The following is a 24,732-nucleotide window of genomic DNA, read 5'->3' on the forward strand; positions in this document are numbered from 1 at the left end:
TCCCTCCATAAACACATTCAATATCTACTATGTAGCAGCAAGCACTGTGCCAGGAACTGAGGACACAGAGATGAGCAAGAGAACCATGGTCCCTGCCCTTGAGGGGCATATAGATAATTTGGGAAGATAGTCATTCTACACGTAAATACAGTGACATATGATGAGTGTGATGATGGGGAGATGGAAGGAAGTTATGTAGAAGCAGGGGAAACCTAAAAGCTAGGGACAAGGGAACATGTCCCAGAGTTAGAGAAAAGGGGTGTGGGAAGGGGACTGGGAGTGCTCCAGGCAGAGAGAACAGAATGCACCGAGGACCAGAGGGGAGATAAGAACTGAAAGAAGCTCAGAGTGGCTCAAGCTAACACCAAATGCAAGCAAGGAGGGAGCCAAGCCTTAGGACTGGAAAGGTGGGCAGGGGCTGTCTCCTGCAGGACACCACAAGCCATACTGAAGACTACACCTAACGGCGATGGGGAGCAAATTTAAGCAAAAAAAGAGAGACTTAGATTTTATTTTTACAAGTATCAATCTGGCTGCAGAGTGGAGAGTAGATCACAGTGGAAGTAAGGTTGGGGTGAAGCTATATTAGGAAACCATGGCTGTAATCCAGGTGACAGGTGATGACGAGCTGGGCTAGGGTGACAGACGTGGGAAAGAAGAGCAGATATGTATAAGGTAATTCTAAAGTTTAGAAGGTAGAAGACCCTTGTTGTTTAATTCAACTAGTCATTTAGTTGGGAAAAAAATCATTTCTAAAAACGTACTCCAACAAGGAAAAGAAACTTACTGCTTTTAAACTGCTACTATCATTTATTCATTAGTACCTGAGTTCCAGCCATAACTCACCTGGTTCCCAACCAATAATAGGTGTTCTCCAAGAAGAAAGTCTTTGAGCATATCTTCCATCACTATCATGTGCTAGAGGAAAAACGACTAGAGGTTAATTGCGTTTTGCATAATCAAGGTGAAATAAGAAAGTTAACTATAAAGATATCTTCATGGAAAGTAAAACATCTATTATAATAGACAATACTCAATTTGATTATTTAAAAAAATTAAAAGTAATGCTGTGGTTATAAATAAGTTATATAACCAACTTGGTCACTGATATTGAAAACCGGAAATGGTCCCCCTTAGCAAGACTCAACCACTGACCGATACGTATTTCAAAGAGTTTTTATGATTCAACTCAAATATTTTTCAGCTATTGTACTATGCAGTGTTGGCTTATAATTTAATATAATATTTAAATGAACACTTACTAATGCAAATATACAAAGGCTTTCTAAAATAATTGGAGATTTCCATGGAATATTTTACATTGACTTCTTCTTAACCATTACCTTCAAAGTATATATAGCTTTAGAATTAAAAATATATTATTCACTTTCATATTTTTAAATTCAAATCATGACACAATATAATCAAAGAACAAGATGAAAGCTGTTCACAATAGGCACAGAGGAAATTACATTGCTCCTTTGTATCTTGAAAAGTAGGACAATCATAAGTAGGTCACAAAGGCTCATCCGGGAGCTGAAGGGAGAACTATATCCCAGAACAGTTAATGTCCCTATTACTTTCTCTTCGTTTTCTGTATCAAAACAATCACGGTCTCATAAGTACTTACTGTAGTTCTCTATTTGTAAAAAAGGCAAATTGACCTTTTCTATCTCATATATGCTGCAGATATTTTTCTAGTTTGCCACTCACTTTTCTTTTTTTAACTTGGTTTATGAATTTTTTGACATCTAGAATATTTTCCTTTTTCTTGCCACATTAAGCAATCCTTCCCCTCAGAGTTTCTTTCTTAGAAAAACTGAGAAAGTTTTTTCCCTCCTTCAAGAACAGATGAGTATTCCTTAATGTTTATCTTGGTAATTTTAATTTTTTAAAACTGCTTGCAGATAAACCGTGGAACTGGAGTTTTAACAAGGTTTGAAGTAGGGTGAGCTATTTTGTTCATTCTGGAATACTTTTTAGAATAAAAAGAGATGTTATTAATATGCTGGAACAACAAATGTAAACAGGGACTATCTTAAGCAAATGAGGGAGGGTACACGGTTATCCTAGTTAAAGGGGAGCCCTGGAACATTCTTTTTTTTTTAATATAAATTTATTTATTTGTTTGTTTGTTTGTTTATTTATTTATTTATTTTTGGCTGCGTTGGGTCTTCGTCGCTGCGTGCGGGCTTTCTCTAGTTGCGGCGAGCGGGGCCTACTCTTCGTTGCCGTGCACGGGCTTCTCATCGCGGTGGCTTCTCTTGCCATGGAGCACGGGCTCCAGGTGCACAGGCCTCAGCAGCTGTGACGCACAGGCTTAGTTGCTCCACGACACGTGGGATCTTCCCGGACCAGGGATCGAACCCGTGTCCCCTGATTGGCAGGCAGATTCTTAACCATTGCGCCACCAGGGAAGTCCCTAGAACATTCTTTTAATCTGGGTTCTAGTGATAACGTGGTCTGTAGACCTCTCCCTTCTAAGTAAGATGAAAAATCAGTGCCAGTTTCCAGACAACATTAAGTTCTTCCAGAAATACCTGGGCTAATATGCATGAAGAACAGATAGGAAAGTTGGAATGAGCACCTAGAGAGCAGGTAAAAAAGCAATGTAAACACTGAAAAATAATCTACACCATACTTGTAGTCTTCTTAACTTTTTCTCATGTCCTTCTACTTCATGCCCTCATTGCACCTAACTAAATTATTCAAGTCAACAAACATTAGCTAAGGCTAAGGTCACGGCCTATATAATTCTTTCCTTAACCTCTTGTCCCACTTGGTACCATAGGCAATTTCTTAAAAGTCTTGTCTCCCAGTTGTCTCTCTCTCCTGATTCCCTCTTACCTCTCTAACAATTTCTCTCTATGGTCTTTTGTATCTTCTTTAGGTAGCAGTTCCTTAAATATTGATTTTCTTCCTTCTTTTGTTCTCTTTCACTACCTTGTTACATGATTTCCTGGGGGGTCACAGTATAGAGCAGAGCAGGTTCTGCCTACTTGTACATGGGCACCCACCGGGCGAGGGAGGGCTACGTGCAGAGCTGGGGACCCACATATCAGCACTCAACGAGTTACTTCTGACCCTGCTCTCCCTAAATCCTCTCATCCATTCCATGGCTTCAACCACCAACTTTACACTGATCTTCAACAGCAAGACTTTTCTTCTTGACTCCAGCCCCGCATTCTCCTCAGCTTCATTCTTTATCCTGTACTTCTTATCCCAATTAACAGCATCATCTTCTACAACCCGACCCTATCATCATCATGTTCTTGTCCATCTCATTTGGCCCTTATCAAAAGCCAATTAAACACCAAGTCTAAGCTATTCAGCCACCTAAAAGTCCACTGTATCTATCCATTCTATTCCATCCCCACAGCTTTCATCTAGGTTTTTATCATGTCTGGCCTAGATTTTTATCAGCTAATGTGGCGTCTCTGACTTCAGTCTCTCCTTGAGTCGATGTGCTCTCCACAGTACTGACAGCCACTTCTCTGTTCACAATCATGTCACTTTTTTTCCCCCTCAAATTCCTTAAATGACTCCTAATACCTTCGGAACAAGGGTCACTCCTTATTTTTTTTGATGGAGTCTCAGTCTCATCCCCCATCACTCTCCTACTGTGTGTTCCAATCACGGGTGCAATGTAGAATCTTTTTCTCTTCACTCTTCTGCTTACTTTTCCAGCAGACTATGTGCTCCGTGAGGAAGCCTCTCTGACTTTCATCCAACACAAAGTTCCATTGACTCTACCTACCTCCTACATAGCCCTGCAATGTGTCCCCTCCACTCTGTCCCCACTATCACTACCTTCATTCAGATCCTTCCTAAGGTTCACCTGGACTATCGAAACAGCCTCTTAACTAGTCCCTCTCTGCCTTTGTTCCAACTCATAGACAACATTAAAGAATGAATGCAAAGTTAACAAAAGTAGAAATGTGCTTCAAAGTTTTCAACGGCTTCCTCACTTCTGAATAGCTTCCAAATTCCTTAATTAGCAAGGCCCAGACAATCTGACCTTTTAACTCATCAGCCTCATCTCTTGTCACTCTTCCATTTGAATCTCAGTTCTGGCCATGACAATTAATTAGATGTAGCTCCCTGAATAAGCTACACTCTCACATAGCCACGTCTCTGCAAATGCTAGTGTCTCTGCCTGAGACTCTCTCTCAACTTTGCCTAGTGAACTCATTTTCCAGGATCATTCCAATCTGGGACCATCACCTCAATGCTACCACAGTAACCTGTGCGTACTTCCATCTTGCTCTATAGTAACCACGTGCACTTGCTTGCTTTTTCCCCTTGACAGAATCTGGCAACTTGAGCCCTGGAGCTGTGTGTGTGTGTGTATTTTAATTGCTGTATTAAGAAAGGCTTGAAACATGGTAGATATTTTTTAAAAGTTTTTCAAATCTAAAGCTCATTAGGCTTAAGAGGCTATTAATCTCTCTTTCTTCCAATTTCTCCTCCTTACTACTGCAAGTGTAAGGTGGCTTGACTGAGTTCTGGGGTTTTTTTCCCCTTCTCTTTTTTATCTCTATGCTGCTGGCTACATACGTTGTTTTAAATAAAAGTTATTACATTTTGGAACATCTTAAGCCTTTTTGTAGAGCTTTTAAGCTTTTTATGTAGTGCTATGATGTTTTATTACCACCTTCAAGCTTATTTCTTTTAGATGTTAGATGAAAATTCCTTGATGAGCCCACAAGGTATTAAAGATGCAGTACTGCATTCTATTTGGGCTGGACTTGGCTTCTCTGAGGACAGCGCTACCAGTAATTCTCTGTCCTGTGTGAAATGTTTAGGTGAAGTCACATCTGGATCTCTGAGGGTTGGAGCTGTTAGTGCACTGATCTATAATTCCTTCATGACAGATATAATAAAATAATACTCCTAATTATGAACATTCAAAATCTTTTTCCTTCTTTCATGAATTCACTCAACACATATTTATTCAACAGTCACTATGTGCCAGGCACTGTGCTATTTGCTAGAGACATAAAATTAAAATTAAGACAACAACAACAAGGCTTTATCTTAGTAGTGTGGAAAACATGTTTTAAAAATCAATTACAACACGGTGTGGCAAGGGGACCACAGGGTATAGAACAAGATGGTAGAGAAGCACCTAAATACTCAAGAGGCACTGAAGACTACTGTTTCAAAGGTGAAGTGCAACATAAAATGCAATAATAATACGCAATAATAATATATGCAACAAAAGCAAATTTAATCAAGCCACCATTCCTAGAATTGGTACAGCTAGAATTTTTCGTTAATGTTAGTTCATAATGCTTTATGAAGAGAAGGTACGTTTGGAGACAGGCTGCAGAAAATCCCTCAGGGCCACTGTGTAAAGTTCACAGCAGCCCTGCGGTCCTCAACGTCTATGTCACAAACACCATGGCAACAGACACTGTGTTCAAGGGTACAATGGCCCTCCTTGCTACTGAATTTCCTACATTTTTATACACTGGGAAGTCTTTTCAACCTTTGTTGCCACGGAGTTTTTCAAACTGTCACTTATGCCAAAGTTTCCTGATTCTTATTTATTTATTTATTTATTTATTTATGGCTGCGTTGGGTCTTTGTTGCTGCATGCGGGGGCTACTCTGAGTTGTGGTGTGCAGGCTTCTCATTGCGGTGGCTTCTCTTGCTGTGAAGCATGGACTCTAGGTGTGTGAGCTTCAGTAGTTGTGGCTTGCGGGTTCTAGAGTGCAGGCTCAGTAGTTGTGGCACACGGGCTTAGTTGCTCCGCAGCATGTGGGATCTTCCCGGACCAGAGATCGAACCCGTGTCCCCTGCATTGGCAGGCGGATTCTTAACCACTGTGCCACCAGAGAAATCTCCCTGATTCTTTTTTCTTTATGCCTTTCTACTACATGAACAGAGTGTGATACCATAAATGCTTGAAAATATTACATTTTCCTTGCCATCATGCTTCTGTCTTTGACAGGCAAGATTCTTTATTACTTTGTGTCTTATAAGTAACCTTATTTTCTGTTCATTTGTCCACTGCTTGTATAAGAGCATTAATGCTCTGGAAGAAAAATAAACCAATATTAGTTAATGGCCCATAGAATGAAGAATAAAAAGCAAATTCAGGTTATGCCTTTTGCTATGTCATAGATAATTATAATCTGGACAGATTTCAAAAACATTTAATCAAGACTTTTACTGAGAAAGAAGAATTTGCTGAGATACCTTTTATTGTTAACATAATGTAGGGATATACATTATGTTACCCATCGAACAACAAATAGGATTGGGAAATAGCAGATTAAAAAATTCTTTAATTTATTTTAATTCTCTAATTCCTTAATATACTGAAAATGGTAAGTACAAGTTCTTCAAACATAATTTGTAAATGTAGGATTATTATTTACATGAAGAATAGTGAGCAAATATTAGAGAAAATTTTAAGTATGGTTTTTATTATAAAATAAATACATAAGCACTTCACAGAAAATCTGGAAAAGAAAAAATCTTTTTATATTATGGGTAATTTTCTCTGGAAAAAATTCTTATTAAAGTGAACATTTATAATAAAGCTTTCTGGGTACACACTTATTTCTGTGTCTTAGTGGAAGCTCATAATTATTGGTTAGTTTACAAGTGGAAAATTATCTATCCTCCTTGCTTAAAAAAAGATAAGAAGAAGTAAAGACTAGAAAAATACTAGGAATTTTTGGGAAAAGGAAAGAAACGTGAGGAAAAGAATGCATAGGACACATCCCTTTTGGAACTACCTGAAATGATTTAACTAATAGGAATGCAAAAGAGAAGATGAATATTAGTGCCTTTTGTTTTTAATTTAATAATATATTCATTTTATTTATTAAAGTATAGTTATGTCTGCATATAAAATTTATTACTCTAATCATTGCAGCAACTCTTCCAATTCTCAAGTAACTCTGGGAAGAGTTTATAATTTTACAATGCCTTAATAAAAGATGTTTTGACACCTCATTCTGCATCATCTGAATTGAACTGAGCAAATTACAAACATAAACATCAGTTTCACTTGAATTGGGGTTAATTACCACAGTGTAAGAGGGATATATCCACGAATGCAAAGTCCTGATCTTACCTGGATGTTGTCATAGAACAGAACATCAGGCACTTTCATTTTCTCATGGGCTTTATAGATCGGTGCACTAACAGCTCCAATCCTCAGAGATCCAGAGGTGACTTCACCTAAACATTTCACACAGGACAGAGAATTACTGGTAGCGCTGTCCTCAGAGAAGCCAAGTCCAGCCCAAATAGAATGCAGTACTGCATCTTTAATACCTTGTGGGCTCATCAAGGAATTTTCATCTAACATCTAAAAGAAATAAGCTTGAAGGTGGTAATAAAACATCATAGCACTACATAAAAAGCTTAAAAGCTCTACAAAAAGGCTTAAGATGTTTCAAAATGTAATAACTTTTATTTAAAACAATGTATGTAGCAAACAGCATAGAGATAAAAAAGAGAAGGGGAAAAAAACCCCAGAACTCAGTCAAGCCACCTTTATGAGCTTGTTTGGTCAGAAGCTCTAAAATACATACATTTGAAAGCTCTGAAGTACCTTGAATATAATTTTTTTAGGACCCACCCATTGAAAAACCCCATAGGAGAGTTCTCTAGAGCTCTAGCTAAAAGTATAGATGAACCAACTGACCCCAGACCTCTCAAATTACTATTTTTAGGAATGGTCCAGATCTGTACTTCCAAATATGCACCACAGGTGCTACAGTTATTCTGCGATAATAATTATTGTATTGTCCCTATTTGCTTTAAATAGTTGGTCTAGGATAGAATATGAGCTCCTTGAAGCCAGGAAACTAAGTAATAAATTTATGTCAGGGTACATATCTCACATGTATTCCCTACAGTAAGGAGATACACATGCTCACTACCTGACATATTCCAAGGTCAATAATAATAACATAATAGTAGCAGTTGTTGTAGTAGTACTGATCATAATAGAAGCTATCATTTACTGAGCACCTTCCATGTGCCAGACCTCAGCTTCAGCTCATTGTTTTCTCATATAATTTCATTGAAATCTCTTAACAATGAGACAAGAATTATGAGGAAGCTAAGAAGAACATAAATTAAATAATTTGCTTAAAATCACCCAGCTAGTATGGGTAGAGCTAAAAACAGAATTTAGTATAGTCCAATATTCTTTCTGCAATGTGGACTCTAAATAATATTCCATCCTGTGGAAATACCCGAGCAAGCAGATAGACAATTACAATGCCTTAAGCAACTGACCCATCTTTTTTTCCTCCTATTTCAAATAAGAAAATTGCTGTTTTTGTGCTAAAACATTTTGAAAGACAAGGAGAGAAAGCAACATTTGCATCTATGGAGTACCGTGAACAATTTTGAGCTAAAAATAATTAAACTGTCACCCTGTTTAATCACTGCTGAGTGCTACACATTGCCAAAGCACAGTAGACCTCTCCCTCCAATATTTCTTTGCCATTTTCCTTCTATTCACAAGTTCTATAGGGAAGGAAAACGTGAACTGCTGTGCTGAGAATTTACTATTTATTGACTACTTTCAGGTCTCTGAAATAGACCCAATATAAAACTGTAAAGGGAAAGACCAGGATTGCGTCAGTGAATTTACTACTTACTTGTATGTTGAGATGACACACATGATTTCAGGTTCAAACAGCATTTGATACCATCTACAGTTTAGTTTATGGAGGATATCTATTCAGTATATTTAGGGCTTTAGGATGATTTAATTCACTCAACTAATGTTTATTGCTAAAATTTCAGGCTAGAAAAGGGAAATGAACTCAGAGAATGGTGATGCTAGTACTTCCCTGGGACAAAGCTGGCTAGCTATCTTCTAAGAAATCTCATAGGATGGCATTATTTTGGTAAATTTGTCAAGGCCTTCAGTCTGGTAGGCTCAAAACTTGATTTTATCATTATGACTGAGGGCAAACCTAACTCTCGGGAGAACATTAAAGACATATATTTTGATCTATACATAAATTCTGATATATAAAACCAGAACTGCAATATTACATTGCAATGAAAACTGCAAATTTCATATAGACTATATGATACACTGGTTGCCATATCAGCATTTTATACGGAGGGAGCCTTGCGTGGAAAGCCAAATCCTCATCAGAAGGTTTTTCGGTGAACCTTATCCTCTGAACAAGGAGAATGAATTACATGAATTCTCTACAACAGAGATGATATTAAAAATGAATGGGACCAGATGAGTCAAAAGTTGCTTAACTTAGGCTCCTTACCTCCAATGCAAGGCTTAGATGGGGATTGCTACCACTGGCCTGTTGCCAAGACTAAACAATCTATAGTCTGAATGATGCAGTCTTTCTTTGGATACGTTAAACCATTCAAGTTAGTAATGTTCTGAATCTCCAAATCCCAGAGTTATTCTGTCTCTTTGAGTTGGCTCTGCATATCTGTACCCAGATCCATCAGTATGTTGAATTTATAATTTTACTCTAACAAAGTCACCTATTTCCTTAACATCAAATTCTTATCTCAGTGTAGCCCCGACTATTAAAAACATTTATAAAGAGAGCCACAATAAGTCCCCCCTTTAGAGAGTGATCACACATTGGATATTTTGATAAGACAGGTAATTACCCTCAAAAAACAGAGAACCTTTCATTGTGCTCTAAATGAAGAATAGGGCACTTTTACAGGAAGATCTAAACTTCCCCAAAACTCTAAATTATACTTATGGCTATCAAGAAGAAAAGTATCACAGAAGACAATACGGGTGGAAATGAAAGGAGTCAGAAGGCATGAAATGGTACTCTGAATACTAGTTTAGTCTACATCAACCTAGAACAGTTTCCAAAACATGCCCTGTAGGACACTGGTGGTCCCCAAAATGTAAATGTTGTGCAAAGAAAACAGATAGTTAGACCCTATGGTGAAATACATTTGGAATAAAAGGTAAAACAAAATTACATGTTTATTTACAGTAGGAATTCTCTGAGCCTTTAATATATTCATGTCAATTGCAACTCTTGGGGGAGGAACTATATCTGGTATCTGGAAACTTTTTTTTTTTAAATAAAAGATTCATTTTTTCAATGCAATACATAAAACAAAATGGGTGGAAACCAAAAACATTTTTAATTGAAATTAAAATAATAAATAATACAATTGCTTAATAATTATTATTTCACTTAAAAAAGAAACAAATCAAATACTTACATTTGTAATCCTCCAATTCTGGCTCCAGGTTATTATCAGTACTTATTTCTATTGTAGCATCTGCCAGATTTTTTTCTAATGCTGACCTTGCAAGGCTTGGTAAAAACCTGGTGGGGTGGGAAGGATGGATTGATAAAGTCAAAGCTTTCTGTGATTCCCAAATATCTTTTGACACTTAGACAGACACACTCACTCTCTCTCTTACTAATTATAACCAATTAAGGATGATCAGTCTTCATCTGTGAAAGCTAGATAATATTTCAGAATAAATATAAACTTCAAGTATGTGTGAAGATGAAGTGTATGTTTGTTGAATCTCCTTTAATAAAGAAAACTAATGTGTAATTAGCAGTATTTGTTTATATACAACATTTTGCAGGACAAGAATTAAAATAATTTGCTTTTTAAAATGGATTTAGTATACCTCATACATCTTATTTATCATTTAACTGGCTTTTCAAATTTTCTTAAATAGATAAAACAACCACAATTTAACCTACTTCAAATTGGCAAGCACAAATTCAGATTAGTGGAGGTGGATTAATGAGGTTTTCTTTATTTTCTAATACAAATTATTAGATGACTTTAAGATTATTCAGCTTGATTTTTCCTTCCATTTAAAAAATATACCTGTTTATCTATTCTATATGTATGTTGTCAAAACAACTATCTTGTGAGTGACAGAGGCATTCTTCATTTACAATTCGATTGTATGAACATCATGGGCTTAAAACATGAAAACAGAGATTCCCTCACACATAAATAAAGTTATATCCGGAATTTATGATCACAAGTGAGCCCACAGAACTGCTTTTTAATCCACGGTTACCTGTGCTATATTACTGTAAACTAACACTATGTTTCAAATAAACATACTAAGAACATACACTTCTAATTTAAGTTTTCCATAGCTCTAAATCTTTGGTGGTTCCCATAGCCTTGAGTATAAGCTTTAATAAAAGAGATGTTGGTGTGAGCAAGAAGGCAAAAGCATGAGTGTGTAAAAAACTGTTGGATTCCCTGTCCCTGTAACATTCCAAACCACATAACTGAAACCAACTATCTCTCACCTACTGCCTCATTTTGGTTTTAGGCTGTGATAGGCGGGGTTATATAACTTTAGTCAGTTCAGCATCAAGTGAGACTTACTGCTGTTCATCTTTAACCTTTCATCACAGTTCTTAGATTGTTGCCTTGTTCAAAACCAAGCCCTCACTTTGTCTCTCAGACCCGATAACTGGGCTTTTATGTTGTTTCCTGAGCCCTTGTCTTGGTACCTACCTTTCTCTCACCACTATCTCACAAACTAGAATCTAACCTGGGAACACTAGGCCCTGTGGCTGCATCTCCATTGATTGACAATGACCTGTCAAACCACCTTGACTGACAATGACCACTTTCAAGCTTAGACGTTGTATGCTATTCCCAGAAACCCCTTACATCTATATAGCCTGTCTGTCAACACATCCCCACATTCCCTGTACTGGAACATTTCTAGACTGCCCTCCAAAGCCTGTGGAGGATAGTGAACAAGGCACGTACACCTCCCTTTCAAAGGCAGTGGCAGGCATGGCTTGCAATACTGTACTCTTTCCTGCTGAGACTGAACATGCTTCAGACTAATTTCAACCTCACACCAGAGAGCACTACCAAATAATCAGAGGTAGCATGGAAGTTGAAATATATTTACATCTAGAACCTGCATTCTAAAAGATATTAGCCCACCTAACAAATGAGGAGAATGAAGCATATTAGGTAACATGAGGCCAACCCTTACTTTTTTCCTAGGTTTCAAGGGGTTACCTAACTGCTTCCTTTCTCATTGCTCACTGATATTTTCTACTTGCTTTTTTCTCTTCTTCTGTGGCCTTTGGTAAAATAAGTGGATAAGTGAAAGAATATCACTCTTTCTATCCTACCTCTCTATAACCAAAGCAACGACATATCCTGTTATGAAGTTTTCAAGTAAATTTGTCATTATTATGAGCATTGGAGTGTCTTTTAAAAATCATTATTATCATTATTTTCACTTACTGCCAACAAAAAAACAATTAGAAAGTCTCTAGTCTCATTACGTCTTAGTTATAAGAAAACTGAAAAAAGATTTAACCACATTCTGGGAAACAGAAACAGAAGTAGTAATCCTAGGCTAACTCGAATAACTGTGTCTTTGTCACAGAAATGGGATAGGGACAAATGTCTTTGTCACAGAAATCTTAATCTAAAGATTCCTTAATCTTGGATTAAGGAATAAAATAGGATTTCTCAGAATAGTAGCCTGAGCTAGAATAAGGATAGGGGATGCCCTCAAATTACCAGCCTGAGAGGAGGAATATTAGTCGTAAGAGTGAGAGAAAAAGACTGAGGGGCTCAGGGGATATAAGGCAGCCTATGATTTCTATTTAGAACATATAATTAATTTATACCTGATTTTAAATCTTAAATTTATAAACAGTATTGGAACATTTAAGATAACATGGATCATCCTATTTATAAATTTAATGTGTTATACTTGTGAGTTATTCAGTTTCTCAGGAAGGTTCTGTTTGTTAACTTCAGACATCTGAAGTACTTAAAAGGAAACTATATATATATATATTTTATTAACAAATTTCAAATGTTTGAAGATATTTAATTTAGCCAAGTTTTATAAATGGAACGAAACATTTTTTTAAGGCCCATAAAAGTAATGAAGATCTGCTAGACTTACAGAGTAAGTTGAGTAACAGAAAAATCTAAAGATCTGGATTTTTGAAATTATATCCTTAAAAAAACTGAACAACAGGAGGAGCTTCAAGATGGCGGAGGAGTAAGACGTGGAGATCACCTTCCTCCCCACAAATACATCAGAAATACATCTACATGAGGAACAACTCCTACAGAACACCTACTGAACGCTGGCAGAAGACGTCAGACCTCCCAAAAGGCAAGAAACTTCCCACGTACCTGGGTAGGGCAAAAGAAAAAAGAAAAAACAGAGACAAAAGAATAGGGACGGGACCGCACCAGTGGGAGGGAGCCGTGAAGGAGGAAAGGTTTCCACACACTAGGAAGCCCCTTCGTGGGCAGAGACTGCGGGTGGCAGTGGGGGGAAGCTTCGGAGCCACGGAGGAGAGCGCAGCCACAGGGGTGCGGAGGGCAAAGTGGAGAGATTCCCGCACAGAGGAGCGGTGCCGACCTGCACTCACCAGCCCAAGAGGCTTGTCTGCTCAGCCGCCGGGGCGGGCGGGGGCTGGGAGCTGAGGCTCGGGCTTCGGTCGGATCACAGGGAGAGGACTGGGGTTGGCTGCGTGAACACAGCCTGAAGGGGTTAGTGCGCCACAGCTAGCCGGGAGGGAGTCCAGGAAAAGGTCTGGAACTGCCGAAGAGGTGAGAGACTTTTTCTTGCCTCTTTGTTTCCTGGTGCGCGAGGAGAGGGGATTCAGAGCGCAGCTTAAAGGAGCTCCAGAGACAGGCGCGAGCCGCGGCTATCAGCGCAGACCCCAGAGACGGGCATGAGACACTAAGGCTGCTGCTGCAGCCACCAAGAAGCCTGTGTGCAAGCACAGATCACTCTCCACACCGCCCCTCCCAGGAGCCGGTGCAGCCCGCCACGGCCAGGCTCCCGTGATCCAGGGACAACTTCCCCGGGAGAACGCACGGCGCGCCTCAGGCTGGTGCAACGTCACGCTGGCCTCTGCCGCCACAGGTTCGCCCCGCATCCGCACCCCTCCCTCCCTCTGGCCTGAGTGAGCCAGAGCCCCCGAATCAGCTGCTCCTTTAACCCCGTCCTGTCTGAGCGCAGAACAGATGCCCTCATGCGACCTACACGCAGAGGCGGGGCCAAGTCCAAAGCTGAATACCAGGAGCTGTGCGAACAAAGAAGACAAAGCGAAATCTCTCCCAGCAGCCTCAGAAGCAGCGGATTAAATCTTCACAGTCAACGTGATGTACCCTGCATCGGTGGAATACCTGAATAGACAACGAATCATCCCAAATTGAGGAGGTGGACTTTGGGAGCAACGATATATATATATATTTTTTTCCCTTTTTCTCTTTTTGTGAGTGTGTATGCATATGCTTCTGTTTGTGATTTTGTCTGTATAGCTTTGCTTTTACCATTTGTGCTAGGGTTCTGTCTGTCTTCTTTTTGTGCGTGTGTATAGTTTTCAGTGCTTGTTATCGTTGGTGAATTTGTTTTTTGGTTTGGTTGTTCTCTTCTTTCTTTCTTTCTTTCTCTTTTTTTTTCTTAATTAAAAAACCTTTCTTTATAATTATTTTTTTTTACTTTAATACATTTTTATTTTATTTTATTTTATCTTTTTCTTTCTTTCTTTCTTTCTTTTTTTTTGCCCTTTTATTCTGAGCCGTGTGGATGACAGGCTCTTGGTGCTCCAGCCAGGCGTCAGAGCTGTGCCTCTGAGGTGGGAGTGCCAAGTTCAGGACATTGGTGAGACCTCCGACCTCCACATAATATCAGACAGCGAAAATCTCCCAGAGATCTCCATCTCAACGCCAAGACCCAGCTCCACTCAACGACCAGCAAGCTACAGTGCTGGACACCCTATGCCAAACAACTAGCAAGACAGGAACACAACCCCACCCATTAGCAGAGAGGCTGCCTAAAATCATAATAAGGTCACAGACACCCCAAAACACACGACCAGACGTGGACCTGCCCAACAGAAAGACAAGATCCAGCCTCATCCACCAGAACACAGGCACTAGTCTCCTCCACCAGGAAGCCTACACAACCCACTGAACCAACTTTAGCCACTGGGGGCAGACACCAAAAACAACAGAAACTATGAACCTGCAGCCTGCGAAAAGGAGACCCCAAACACAGTAAGTTAAGCAAAATGAGTAGACAAAGAAACACACAGCAGATGAAGAAGCAAGGTAAAAACCCACCAGACCTAACAAATGAAGAGGAAATAGGCAGTCTACCTGAAAAAGAATTCAGAATAATGATAGTAAAATGATTCAAAATCTTGGAAATAGAATGGAGAAAGTACAAGAAACGTTTAACAAGGACCTAGAAGAACTAAAGAGCAAACAAACAATGATGAACAACACAATAAATGAAATTAAAAATTCTCTAGAAGGGATCAATAGCAGTATAACTGAGGCAGAGGAATGGATAAGTGACCTGGAAGATAAAATAGTGGAAATAACTACTGCAGAGCAGAAGAAAGAAAAAAGAATGAAAAGAATTGAGGACAGTCTCAGAGACCTCTGGGACAACATTAAACACACCAACATTCAAATTATAGGAGTCCCACAAGAAGAAGAGAAAAAGAAAGGGACTGAGAAAATATTTGAAGAGATTATAGTTGAAAACTTCCCTAATATGGGAAAGGAAATAGTTAATCAAGTCCAGGAAGCACAGAGAGTCCCATATAGGATAAATCCAAGGAGAAACACGCCAAGACACATATTAATCAAGCTATCAAAAATTAAATACAAAGAAAAAATATTAAAAGCAGCAAGGGAAAAACAACAAATAACATACAGGGAATCCCCATAAGGTTAACAGTTGATCTTTCAGCAGAAACTCTGCAAGCCAGAAGGGAGTGGCAGGACATATTTAAAGTGATAAAAGGGAAAAACCTACAACCAAGATTACTCTATCCAGCAAGGATCTCATTCAGATTTGACAGAGAAATTAAAACCTTTACAGACAAGCAAAAGCTAAGAGAATTTAGCACCACCAAACCAGCTTTACAACAAATGCTAAAGGAACTTCTCTAGGCAGGAAACACAAGAGAAGGAAAAGACCTACAATAACAAACCCAAAACAATTAAGAAAATGGTAATAGGAACATAAATATCGATAATTACCTTAAATGTAAATGGATTAAAATGTTCCAACCAAAAGGCATAGAGTGGCTGAATGGATACAAAAACAAGACCCGTATATATGCTGTCTACAAGAGACCTACTTCAGACCTAGGGACACATACAGTCTGAAAGTGAGGGGATGGAAAAAGATATTCCTTGCAAATGGAAATCAAAAGAAAGCTGTAGTAGCAATTCTCATATCAGACAAAATAGACTTTAAAACAAAGACTTATTACAAGAGACAAAGAAGGACACTATATAATGATCAAAGGATCAATCCAAGAAGAAGATATAACAATTGTAAATATTTATGCACCCAACACAGGAGCACCTCAATACATAAGGCAAATAATAACAGCCATAAAAGAGGAAATCAACAGTAACACAATCATAGTAGGGGACTTTAACACCCCACTTTCACCAATGGACAGATCATCCAAAATGAAAATAAATAAGGAAACACAAGCTTTAAATGACACATTAAACAAGATGGACTTAATTGATTTTTATACGACATTCCATCCAAAAACAACAGAATAAACTTTCTTCTCAAGTGCTCATGGAACATTCTTCAGGAGAGATCATATCCTGGGTCACAAATCAAGCCTTGGTAAATTTAAGAAAATTGAAATCGTATCAAGTATCTTTTCCGACCACAACGCTATGAGACTAGATATCAATTACAGGAAAAAATCTGTTAAAAATACAAACACATGGAGGCTAAACAATACACTACTTAATAACCAAGAGATCACTGAAGAAATCAAAGAGGAAATCAAAAAATACCTAGAAACAAATGACAATGAAAACACGATGACCCAAAACCTATGGGATGCAGCAAAAGCAGTTCTAAGAGGGAAGTTTATACCAATACAATCCTACCTTAAGAAACAAGAAACATCTCAAATAAACAACCTAACCTTACACCTAAAGCAATTAGAGAAAGAAGAGAAAAAAACCCCAAAGTTAGCAGAAGGAAAGAAATCATAAAGATCAGATCAGAAATAAATGAAAAAGAAATGAAGGAAACGATAGCAAAGATCAAGAAAACTAAAAGCTGGTTCTTTGAGAGGATAAACAAAATTGATAAACCATTAGCCAGACTCAGCAAGAAAAAAAGGGAGATGACTCAAATCAATAGAATTAGAAATGAAAAAGGGGAGGTAACAAATGACACTGTAGAAATACAAAGGATCAGGAGAGATTACTACAAGCAACTATATGCCAATAAAATGGACAACCTGGAAGAAATGTACAAATTTTTAGAAACGCACAACCTTCTGAGACTGAACCAGGAAGAAATAGAAAATATGAACAGACCAATCACAAGCACTGAAATTGAAACTGTTATTAAAAATCTTCCAACAAACAAAAGCCCAGGACCAGATGGCTTCACAGGAGAATTCTATCAAACATTTAGAGAAGAGCTAACACCTATCCTACTCAAACTCTTTCAAAATATAGCAGACGGAGGAACACTCCCAAACTCATTCTACGAGGCCACCATCACGCTGATACCAAAACCAGACAAAGATGTCACAAAAAAAGAAAACTACAGACCAGTATCACTGATGAACATAGATGCAAAAATGCTCAACAAAATATTAGCAAACAGAATCCAACAGCACATGAAAAGGATCATACACCAAGATCAAGTGGGGTATATCCCAGGAATGAAAGGATTCTTCAATATATGCAAATCAATCAATGTGATACACCATATTAACAAATTGAAGGAGAAAAACCATATGATCATCTCAATAGTTGCAGAGAAAGCTTTCGACAAAATTCAACACCCATTTATGATAAAAGCCCTGCAGAAAGTAGGCATAGAGGGAACTTTCCTCAACATAATAAAGGCCATATATGACAAACCCACAGCCAACATCATCCTTAATGGTGAAAAACTGAAACCATTTCCACTAAGATCAGGAACAAGACAAGGTTGCCCACTCTCACCACTATTATTCAACATAGTTTAGGAAGTTTTAGCCACAGCAATCAGAGAAGAAAAAGAAATAAAAGGAATCCAAATGGGAAGAGAAGAAGTAAAGCTGTCACTATTTGCAGATGACATGATACTATACATAGAGAATCCTAAAGATGCTAGAGAATCCTAAAGATGCTACCAGAAAACTACTGCAGCTAATCAATGAATTTGGTAAAGAAGCAGGATACAAAATTAATGCACAGAAATCTCTTGCATTCCTATACACTAATGATGAAAAATCTGAAAGTGAAATTAAGAAAACACTCCCATTTACCATTGCAACAAAAAGAATAAAATACCTAGGAATAAACCTACCTAAGGAGAAAAAAGACCTGCATGCAGAAAATTATAAGACACTGATGATAGAAATTAAAGATGATACAAATAGATGGAGAGATATACCATGTTCTTGGATTGGAAGAATCAACATTGTGAAATTGACTCTACTACCCAAAGCAATCTACAGATTCAATGCAATCCCTATCAAACTACCAATGGCATTTTTCACAGAACTAGAACAAAAAATTGCACAATTTGTATGGAAACACAGAAGACTCCGAATAGCCAAAGCAATCTTGAGAAAGAAAAATGCAGCTGGAGGAATCAGGCTCCCGGACTTCAGACTATACTACAAAGCTACAGTAATCAAGTCAGTATGGTACTGGCACAAAAACAGAAATATAGGTCAATGGAAAAGGATAGAAAGCCCAGAGATAAACCCACACACATATGGTCACCTTATCTTTGATAAAGGAGGCACGAATATACAATGGAGAAAAGACAGCCTCTTCAATAAGTGGTGCTGGGAAAACTGGACAGCTACATGTAAAAGAACGACATTAGAACACTCCCTAACACCATACACAAAAATAAATTCAAAATGGATTAAAGACCTAAATGTAAGGCCAGATACTATCAAACTCTTAGAGGAAAACATAGGCAGAACACTCTATGACATAAATCACAGCAAGATTCTTTTTGACACATCTCCTAGGGAAATGGAAGTAAAAACAAAAATAAACAAATGGGACCTAATGAAACTTAAAAGCTTTTGCACAGCAAAGGAAACCACAAACAAGACGAAAAGACAACCCTCAGAATGGGAGAAAATATTTGCAAATGAAGCAACTGACAAAGGATTAATCTCCAAAATTTACAAGCAGCTCAGGCAGGTCAATATCAAAATAACAAACAACCAATCCAAAAATGGGCAGAAGACCTAAATAGACATTTCTCCAAAGAAGATATACAGATTGCCAACAAACACATGAAAGAATGCTCAACATCATCAATCATTAGAGAAATGCAAATCAAAACTACAATGAGGTATCACCTCACACCAGTCAGAATGGCCATCATCAAAAAATCTACAAACAATAAATGCTGGACAGGGTGTGGAGAAAAGGGAACCCTCATACACTGTTGGTGGGAACGTAAATTGATACAGCCACTATGGAGAACAGTATGGAGGTTCCTTAAAAAACTAAAAATAGAACTACCACATGACCCAGCAATCCCACTATTGGGCATATACCCTGAGATAACCATCATTCAAAAAGAGTCATGTACCACAGTATTCATTGCAGCTCTATTTACAATAGCCAGGACTTGGAAGCAACCTAAGTGTCCATCGACAGATAAATGGATAAAGAAGATGTGGCACATATATACAATGGAATATTACTCAGCCATAAAAAGAAACGAAATTGAGTTATTTGTAGTGAGGTGGATGGACCTAGAGTCTGTCACACAGAGTGAAGTAAGTCAGAAAGAGAAAAACAAATACCGTATTAACACATATATATGGAATCTAAAAAAAAAAAAAAAAAAGGTCATGAAGAACCTAGGGGCAAGACAGGAATAAAGACGCAGACCTACTAGAGAATGGACTTGAGGACACGGGGAGGGGGAAGGGTAAGCTGGGACAAAGTGAGAGAGTGGCAAGGACATATATACACTACCAAATGTAAAATAGATAGCTAGTGGGAAGCAGCCGCACAGCACAGGGAGATCAGCTCTGTGCTTTGTGACCAGCTAGAAGGGTGGGATAGGGAGGGTGAGAGGGAGGGAGACGCAAGAGGGAAGAGATATGGGGATATATGTATATGTATAGCTGATTCACTTTGTTATAAAGCAGAAACTAACACACCATTGTAAATCAATTATACTCCAATAAAAATGTGAAAAAAGAAAACAAAACAAAACTGAACAGCAGTTTTTAAGCCAAAAATTCCTGAACAGTCTTTCCTGCGAAGAAAATCATTCTTCAGGAAAACAAAAAATTCATATCCACAATAATCATTATACTCATTTAACACTGTGTATTAGTTCTAGCAGGCTTATAACTTAAAAAATTTAATTAGCTAATAACTTAAACAGCGGAAATTTTATATAGTTGTTATTCATTTTATGTCACAAGGGAATTTTGAAAAATACTGTATACAAACTAAGTTTTTGATGAATGGAAAATTTCCTCATAACCTCAATGTCAAAGTAGTTAATCTTCATTTCTGATTAAATTCTTATAACTCTGCCCCAAATTTCTATGCTAAGGGATCATCACCCCAAGATTTTCCAAAAGTAAATAATTTAATGGAATGCAAAATACTTGAATGGAGTAAAACTCTTTTTATAGGGATTTCTAGTTAACTCTTCCACAATAAAGTAATTTTTGGAATACAAAATACCTGATATCTTCCTAACCTTCTAAATTTTCTTCCTTTTGGCCTCTTAGGTTTTCAACTATCTAAAATGAATTATGCATCTAGCTCCAAGACTTGATGCACATATTATAGGCTATGAGGGGTGCTTAGGGAGCCATTCCCTCAGATGAAGAAATGTTCCAGTCAGAACTCAACTGGCATAAACAATAAATAAGTGAAAAATATTTTAAAAATTAAAGTAACAAGATAAAAGAGCCAAGCTAATATTTAATAAATTTAATGTTTAACAAATTTAGGCTAGAGAGTTTCTTTTGATTTTGTCTGCTTAATAATAGACTTCATGAATACAAATCATATCAATTTTTGTTTTAAAATTTTCTATGAAATTTTTTTTTGTTGTTCCTTCCTGCCATTGTGCTATCCTAAAGAGAAGGTTAATAAAAAGGCTTTTGACTCTGTAGCCTTGCTAAAGTCAACAGATGATACATAAACAAGATAGCTGTTTTACTATTTGCAAAGGGTCATGGGGTGGTAACAAAATAGAATTTTACTGTGTTCAGTTGATAACACTGGAAAAATGCATTATTTGATTCAGTGAAATATGTGTATGAATATGGAAAGTATTTTTTAGTTTTTAAATAGTTTTAACCATGAACTACTTCAAGCATACAGAAAATTACAGTATACTAAGTATTCTATTCATCTCTCTCTATCCCTGAAGCTAACTCTTACTCTGAAATTGGTGTATACCTTTCTTGTCCCTATTTTTATTTTGCTGCATATGTGTGAGTAAAAACTATATTGCACTTTTATTTTATTTAAACTTTTATATAAATAGCATCATATACAAAATCTCCTCTTTCAAACTTTTGACTTGATGTTAAGTTGTCATGATCTATACCTGTTGATACATGTAGATCTACTTCATTTTAACTGCTGAATAGTACCTCATTATATGAATATGTCAGTTTATATATTCATTCCCTACTGATGGACTGATAGGTTGTTTCCCATTTTTCATTCTTACAAACAATGATGCAATGAACATTCTTCTACATGCTTCCTTATACATACATGTAAATCTATCTCTAAGGTGGTTATCAAGAAGTAGAATTGTCAATTCATAGAGTATTAATATATTAAGGCATAAAGATACTGTAAGATCACCCCCAAACTGACAAGACTTCCATCCCAACAGCAGTCATGAAATTCCATTTCCTTCTGCTCATGGAAAATGCTATTTTTACAGGTAAAAATTGTGAAAGTATAAAATGATAGCTGATTATTGTTTTAAATGTCATTTTCCCTGATCAATAGTAAGTTGAGCATCTTTTCAAATGTTTGTTGGTTATCTGAATTAACTTTTCCTGCACATCTACTAATCCTTTTGCCATTTAGGGGTGATGCTTTTATCTCATTAATTTGTATACTTTATAGTCCCTGAATACCAATCCTTTTGAGATTAGAAATCTTGTGAAACATCTCTTAGTTTGTGGCTTATAACTTGCAGAGTGGCTTACAGTGTTTTTGTCATATATCTGGATTTTACTTTTTCGTAGGAATAAAGTGGATATTTTTTATTTTTAACCATTTATTGACAAGTCCATCCATTCCCACACTAATTCATAATGCTACCTCTAACATATACTAAGTTCCCAGAAATATGTGGGTCTGTTTCAGGGCTCTGTAGTCTATTCTAATGGTCTATTTGTCTTTTCTAGCACCGATACCACACTTAAAATGAATATAACTTTATATTTGATCTTGATATCTGATGCAGAAGGCACACCACTTAAATCTTCCTCAAAATTTCTTTGGATATTATTGGCCTTTTATATTAATTTCGAGATCAGCTTGTCCAATTCAATATAACCTTGGTTGTATTTGACCAAATTATATCTACATATCAACTTGCAGGGAAACAAACAGCCTGACAATACTTAATCTTCCCTTTCATGAACATAGTGTAGTTTCCCATTTCCCACAGCTATCTTTTTTTTTTTAATTTTTTTAATTTTTTTAATTTTTTAATTTTATTATTTTTTATTATTTTTTTTTATTTTTAAACCCACAGCTATCTTTTACAGCTTTTAATAAAGATTTATGTTTTTCTCCATAAAAGCATTATATGTCACTCATTAGATTTATTCTTAGATGCTCAAAGCTTTCTATTATTATTTTGAATGGTATTATTTTTAAAAATTAGACTTCCTTATTGATTTTTGCTGGAATATAGGAATAGCACTGACTTGGGTGCATAAGTAATCTCATTATATTTTATTTGTTCTAATATGTAGTTTATATGTAGCTTCTTTTGAATTTTTTATGTAGCCAATCATATAATCTTTAGCCAATCTAAAAGTATAGAAAGGTGACATTCTTGTTTTGTTCCTAACTCTAAAGGGAATAAGCCAAGTATTTTACCATAAGAATGTTCGCTATAAAGTTTTAGTAGATACCCTTTATCAGATTAAAGAATTTCCCATCCATTCATGGTTAACTAAGAATATTTTTTGTTTATTTTTGCTTTGGCTTGTTTTTAAGTTTGGCTGTTGAGTTTTATCCAATCCTTTTTACTGATTTATTAAAATGATATTTTTCTCAGTAATATGTTAATACGGTGAATTTTAAAAAAGAATAGTAAACCTTCTTCACATTCTTGAGATAACTGCAAATTGCTCATAATTTATTTATATATATAAATTATATATATCATATAAATATATATGATATATATATATTTAGCTACAATTGGATTTCATTTAGGATTTTTGTACACATTCCATGAATTTGATGTATAATTTTTCTTTCATACATTATTCTTTTCTGGTTTAGGTATCAAGATTACACTAGACTCAAAGTGAATAGTTTTGTTTTCACTATTTGCTCTCTAGAAAGGTCTCTAGAATGCTTTGTGTATGATTATTTCATTCACTCCAAAGTATTATTTTCCCTTAGGCTCTGAAACTGTTTATATTACTTGGCATTGACCATTTACTTCTATTAATACACATCTATAACCAAGTTCTGACTAAGGAAACACTGGGTAGATAATGAATCTATCTTTCTGTATATATTGGGTTGCCCAAAAGGAATGAACTTTTTGGCCAGCCCAATAATTTCTTCAGTTCATGACCCTAAAAAATAGGCAATTGAAGCATTTTTTTTTCTAATTTTCATTTGGAAGTCTAATATCAATCTACTTAAAAGAAAAGGAGAATCAACTTTATTATTTCTCATAATTATTAGTTATTCAAAGAATTACCCCAAAGACACTGGAAGCAAACCTCATTTCAGCCTCATTTCACCACAGAACAAATTCAAGTTGCAACATAAGGAGCTTACTTTAACTACAAGAAAAATTGTCCACTAAGCTGAAAACTTATAGAGGGCAGTTAGAGATCCTCCTAAGCTGAATATAGATTCTCTTTTAATTCCTTTAATATATCAAGGAATGAATGGACAACAGATAAAACCACCATAAAAATAATTACCAGATCATATGAAAAGAGTCTAAAAGAAATCTCCAGATCTATCGGACATTGCTATTAATCTTTTCTTATTATTCTTTTAAAATAGTTTCATGCAAGTATGATTCTGTAAGGAAATTATATAAGCTGATGTTTTATTAATAATTTCCAAACAAGTATGAAAAATATTAGTGTAGACTGAAAAGATGTTAGTTTTGTCATATTTGGGCAACAGTACAGTACTACCAAGCATGGAAAGTTCCAGTGCAAATTTGGGAGGTGCTAAGTGCTTAAGAGCACTCGCTCAGAAGACACATGAGCCAGCATTCAAATACCAAACCTACTTTTACTTATTTACTACTGTCTGATTTGAGTAAGTGACTTAGTTTTCTCATCTATAAAAATCTCTAATTTATTACTATGCCTAAGTAAGGTAATATATGTTGTAAAAACTGAACACAAGGCTGAAATAGCTACATATTCAGACTGATACTTTTTCCAGACCTGTGAGTACAGACTGTGAAACTTATGTTACTGTTTTAGCAAAGACCCAGAAAGTTGAATTCAGTGAGAAAGGAGA

General features: G+C 36.6%; 1 protein-coding gene across 7 annotated transcripts in view; it reads right to left on the reverse strand.

Annotated features, from left to right (window-relative positions):
- Nucleotides 1-24,732, reverse strand: part of VWA8 (von Willebrand factor A domain containing 8) — a 364,541-nt gene that overhangs the window by 206,874 nt on the left and 132,935 nt on the right. For all 7 annotated transcript variants that reach the window (XM_061170620.1, XM_061170619.1, XM_061170622.1 and 4 more), the window contains 3 exons: nt 10,210-10,316; nt 7,091-7,197; nt 847-918 (listed from right to left, as the gene is read on the reverse strand). In XM_061170620.1, the coding sequence (XP_061026603.1) occupies nt 847-918; nt 7,091-7,197; nt 10,210-10,316 (286 nt within the window). The remainder of the gene's footprint in view (nt 1-846; nt 919-7,090; nt 7,198-10,209; nt 10,317-24,732) is intronic.

This window comes from Eubalaena glacialis, chromosome 16 (assembly GCF_028564815.1).
Source record: "Eubalaena glacialis isolate mEubGla1 chromosome 16, mEubGla1.1.hap2.+ XY, whole genome shotgun sequence".
Lineage (NCBI taxonomy): Eukaryota > Metazoa > Chordata > Mammalia > Artiodactyla > Balaenidae > Eubalaena > Eubalaena glacialis.